At 45.0% G+C, this 4595-nt stretch overlaps 1 protein-coding gene and 1 long non-coding RNA gene across 3 annotated transcripts in view; one reads left to right on the top strand and one right to left on the bottom strand.

Annotated features, from left to right (window-relative positions):
- LOC112482160 overlaps positions 1-1299 on the bottom strand; it is a 7040-nt gene extending 5741 nt beyond the window's left edge. Inside the window, exon 1 of the long non-coding RNA XR_003047219.1 lies at positions 136-1299. This is a non-coding gene — a long non-coding RNA (uncharacterized LOC112482160). The remainder of the gene's footprint in view (positions 1-135) is intronic.
- LHFPL6 (LHFPL tetraspan subfamily member 6) overlaps positions 1-4595 on the top strand; it is a 195168-nt gene that overhangs the window by 1103 nt on the left and 189470 nt on the right. For both annotated transcript variants that reach the window (XM_025048996.1, XM_006914989.3), the window contains one exon: positions 1306-1880. In XM_025048996.1, coding sequence (XP_024904764.1) covers positions 1496-1880 — 385 coding nt within the window. In that variant the 5' untranslated portion in view covers positions 1306-1495. Of the gene's footprint in view, positions 1-1305; positions 1881-4595 lie in introns of those variants that run through there.

Here is a 4595-nt window from a genome sequence, read left to right as displayed (position 1 = left end):
CTGGTCCCCTGCCGTCACGGCCGGCTGGGAGGGTCCCTCTCCTCCTGGATCCAGGGATCATGCGTGTCTTCAGGGGTGGGTGCGGGTGGGCGAGGCCATTGCAGGGGGCTCGTTATGGGCTCGTCCTGCTCTTACCCCAGAGCTCCTTGACCCAGCTGTAGGCGATGGCCCTACTCCGTGTCACCCCCATGTCGTCTTCCCCAGCCTCGTGGCCCAGACAGACAACTTTAGCCGCTAACGGCGACGCTGATCACAGTTGACAAGATTAAAAAAAAAAAAAAAAATAGTAGCCAGAGCTCCCCCAGAGTGACGCACTGGACGGTGAATGGGCGGTGGGTGGACAGGAAACCGTAGGGGCGAGGCTTGAGGGGACAGGCGAGGGAGGGAAGGCGGGGTCCGCTGGGGTCGGCTGTGGTCCCCGAAAGCTGCAGTTAGGCGTTCTGGGAACCGAACCTGAGGGCTCTGTGTCCTGCAGTCATCTCTTCACGGAAAGTGTGGGAAATGGTCCAGAACTCTGGAAGGGAGGGAGGACTGGCCGTCACATGCGCGTGGAAGCATCGGAGTGATTGGGGTCGCATGTAGAGTCCCGGAAGGGACAGATTACTTTCCAGATTAGACCCTGACGGTCATCGAACTGGAGAGATGGTTCCGATCATTTCCCTGGAAGCTGTGGGTCAGACTTGTAGATATGAGCATATCTGGCTTGTTTTCATCTACACCAGGAGAGGGTAGTTCACACTACGGGGGTTTCGAATGCTCCAGGATGAGTCGTGGGCAGCGCCCGAGGCTCTATGCACCCCGTGTGTCTCCGCGGTCTGCTATGGTTGTATTGATGGTTCTCTGCCAATTGCGAAAATTATCCTAATTATTTTGTTTGGGCTCATGCGGGGAGTTAATGCATCTAAAGGGACACAGAAAAGTTACTACAAATTATGAGCACGAACTTGCAAACCAAGTACACAAACTGGTTCATTTGATTATCATATTCGGAATTATGTTTTCTGCCAATACAAATGCTACATAACTTTTGATGCGAGTATATGACATGAATTCACTGGCAAATAGAAGTCATGCATTTTTTAAGTCAATAGCTGTCAGAGTTAATTTGGGAGCATTTATAGGAGACAAAGACATAAAAAAGCTTCAAGCGAGTTTGACAAAACTTGACTTAGAAGTTTGTAGGAAAAATGAGTCCTTCCCACTTTTGAGGTGTTGAGGCGAGTTTGAATGTTTATTAATTAAAAGTCGTCAACCAACCGAATCCGCGTTGTCAAGTAACTTTTCATATTTCTTATTATTTTACAGGGCCTGTCATGCTTGTGACAGAGGAAGGGAAGTTGGTGCCCAGTGAGGCTGACGCTCCACTCTGTGCGTAGGCACTGACCGCCTGTACAGAACTGTGGGTCTCCCGCGCTCTGTGCCAGGGGGTCTCACACCTGCACTCACGTCCGCGGTCCCAGGTTACCTTGGAGCCTCCGTCGTCGTCTGGAGAAAGATGGCCTCCAGCCTGACTTGTACCGGGGTGATCTGGGCTTTGCTCTCGTTCCTTTGTGCTGCCGCCTCCTGCGTGGGGTTCTTTATGCCTTACTGGCTCTGGGGGTCCCAGCTGGGCAAGCCCGTGTCCTTCGGCACGTTCCGGCGGTGCTCGTACCCCGTGCACGATGAGAGTCGGCAGACGATGGTCATGGTGGAGGAATGCGGGCGCTATGCCTCCTTCCAGGGCATCCCCAGCGCCGAGTGGAGGATCTGCACCGTCGTGACCGGCCTGGGCTGTGGCCTCCTCCTCCTGGTGGCCCTCACTGCCCTCATGGGGTGCTGTGTGTCGGAGCTCATCTCCAGGACAGTGGGAAGAGTGGCTGGAGGAATTCAGTTTCTGGGGGGTAAGTGACTTGCTACATTTGCATTGTTTACCTGAATTCCCAAAGCAATGTCGGAGCTTGTGGTCCAGGTGTCTGTTCAGGTGATTGTACTTGACACTTGGAATGCTCTGGAGGAACAGCCGTGGGATAGCTTCGGTGAGAGATTGCCAAAGTCCAAGGTCTTTACTGGAATTGCTTTACGACTTGGAGAGTTCTTAGTTTCTGTAGGTCTTTAGACACATGGAATCGCTGGCCTGCTAGGCACCAGCTACGTGGGGCACTGCCATCTAGGTTGTTTCCAGCTTAGTGGGGGAGACGGTTTGCACTCCATCGCGTCTTACTCTTTATGTTCAACAGGAAGCAATTAGATGATCTGTGTCTTACTCGACTCCTTGTCTTTTAACGACGAAGCCTTCATAGAGAGGTAGAAAAGGTGTTTGATTCGGCATTGTCATCATACGTCCCTAATACTCATTGGTGGTTGTAAAGTTGACCCTTGCCCAATCTTAAACTATATTTCTAAGTAAGTATTTTAAATAAAAGATCAGTTTCACTTTAACAACTATGAATTTCACTATGCTACAAAGATAGTAATGGGCTTAACTACTTTGTTAGGATTTGACGCCCCTGGGTACTCTTACTGTGGAAAAAAAAAAAGAAAGAAAGAAAGAAAGAATACTTAGCAAATGATGTGCGCTTGTCCCAAGTGGGCTGGGTAGTCTCACTAGCACCAGCAAAGGTTTGATTTTTACTTGGGTTTCCTCCAACAGGCACTGCTTCAATATCTCTGCTCATATGGTTTTAATTATACTTTATATATTTTCCGCTGCGCCTTTCACCTCCATTTTTCACCCTGAAGGGCTGAACTTGTCTGATTTATAATCCACCCAGGTGAAATATGACAACCTCTCGAGATAATACAGAGTGAAGGGAAATAGGAAGCCAGGAAAATTTATAAAATGTCTTTGTAACTTCATTACAAAGCGAAAGTTTGTTACTCTTCCATTTGGTGTTTTCTTACAGTCCTTTGTAAAAAAATCCAGAAGAAAAAAATTAAAAATGGATAGTTCGGACACAGAGTCTATATATTGGAGAAACAGATTGTTTCAGATTACTTCATATAAAACTTTCAAATAACATTTAAGTAAGAAAATTCTTGTGTGAAAAACCCAAGTGGCAGCACGTTTTGTGTTTTGAAACGAAAGATAGAGTTGTTTGCAGTTCTTTATTTCCTTACCAGATGTAACTTTGTTCTCATCTGTGCGTTTTCTGTTTTTTGTTTTTTCTCTGTGGTTTTGCATCTCCCTCTGCCCTAGGAGGCAATTTGGGGGACTTAACTATCCTTTCTGTATTGTTTCACTATTCACCATTGACCAAGGGAATTGCATGTGATGTGTGTATTCATACAGAAATACAGTAAAACTATTAAGAAACATACAGAGTTTGTCGTTGAAAGTTGCAATAGAAATCCAGAGTTTGAAAACTTGTTGACACCACAGATTTAAGAATAAAACGAATGCCAGGAATATTTAAACTTTTGTTCTTTAAAAATAAACTTGATTTGATGTTTGTGTTTCGCTTGGCTCAGGAAAAATGCTTAGGCAGTTCCTTTTCCTCCTCTTATGGTAAATATTACTTTTCTTTTTTTTTCCCCTCCCTTCATTTTAGGGCAGGGATTTCTATTATTTCTGGCAGAACAGGAAAATGCTTACAAAGAGAAATCATTTTTTATTGATTGTCTTTAAATGTATAATGGAAGGCAACAGGACGTGAATCCGAGACCGTGAGATGTATGCTTCCCTCTCTAAACTACGTATGGATTTTCTGGATTCTGTAAAGCCACATGTTTTACTTTACAGAAAACTCAAGGAGGAAGACTTGGGGAAGTTACATACGTATTTAAAAGGACTTTTTCTTTCTCTTTATATGTGCTTTTCATGAATACTGGCTTGGTAAGAGTTACTGACATTAAGCTAAGGATATAGTTTATTACTAGCAGTTGGTATTCTCTCATTTGTCATACGTATTTTTCATATCTGGCAAAAAATAATTCTGAATGTAAAACCAAAGAGGTTTATTTTCCGAATCGAACCTCTTGAGGGCACAAGTGAGTAAAGACATGGCGTTACCCAACATCACAGTCAATTTAGAATTAAAAAGTAACTTGAATTGTGGAAAAGGTTTTGGGAAAATCTGCCGTTAATCACGATCATTTAATGGTAGACCAGCTGACAAAAAAAGTCTGACTTTTTATTCATAAACACTTAAGTGGTAAGTTATTTTATTTTATGAAAGTGTTCATAAAATGGGTGGGTTTCCAAAAAAAAAAAAAAACCATGCAAAATACCGAACCAGTGAGCCCTGTGAATTCTCTAGATGGCGATGCTTCGGAAATGAAGTCAGCACACAGGGCGCTCTGGCGTCAGGTGGATTCTCTTACTAAAAGCAATTTACCCAGAAGGGCAATGTGTAGCTAAAGTCCAAAAGCAACAGGAAGCAGCAGGATGGCAGAGGCTTCCTGCTTCACCCTGCCCGCTGCCTGGGGAGGTGACACATGGTGCAGCATCAGGCCCGAAACCCCTGCAGGACGTCGGAGCTCGTTACGGGACAAAGTGTCAACCTTAATTCTGAATCCTCTGACTGTGATTGGTTAGAGGTTAAAATGTCACCTGTCAACTGATAGAACAACGCAGAATGGGACCGTTGTACAGGGACACTTGCTTCCTGTAGGAGGAA

This window comes from Pteropus alecto, unplaced genomic scaffold (assembly GCF_000325575.1).
Source record: "Pteropus alecto unplaced genomic scaffold, ASM32557v1 scaffold35, whole genome shotgun sequence".
In the NCBI taxonomy this organism is placed as follows: domain Eukaryota; kingdom Metazoa; phylum Chordata; class Mammalia; order Chiroptera; family Pteropodidae; genus Pteropus; species Pteropus alecto.
Note: the sequence above shows the minus strand (reverse complement) of the source record. Positions and strands in the feature narration are given on the sequence as shown.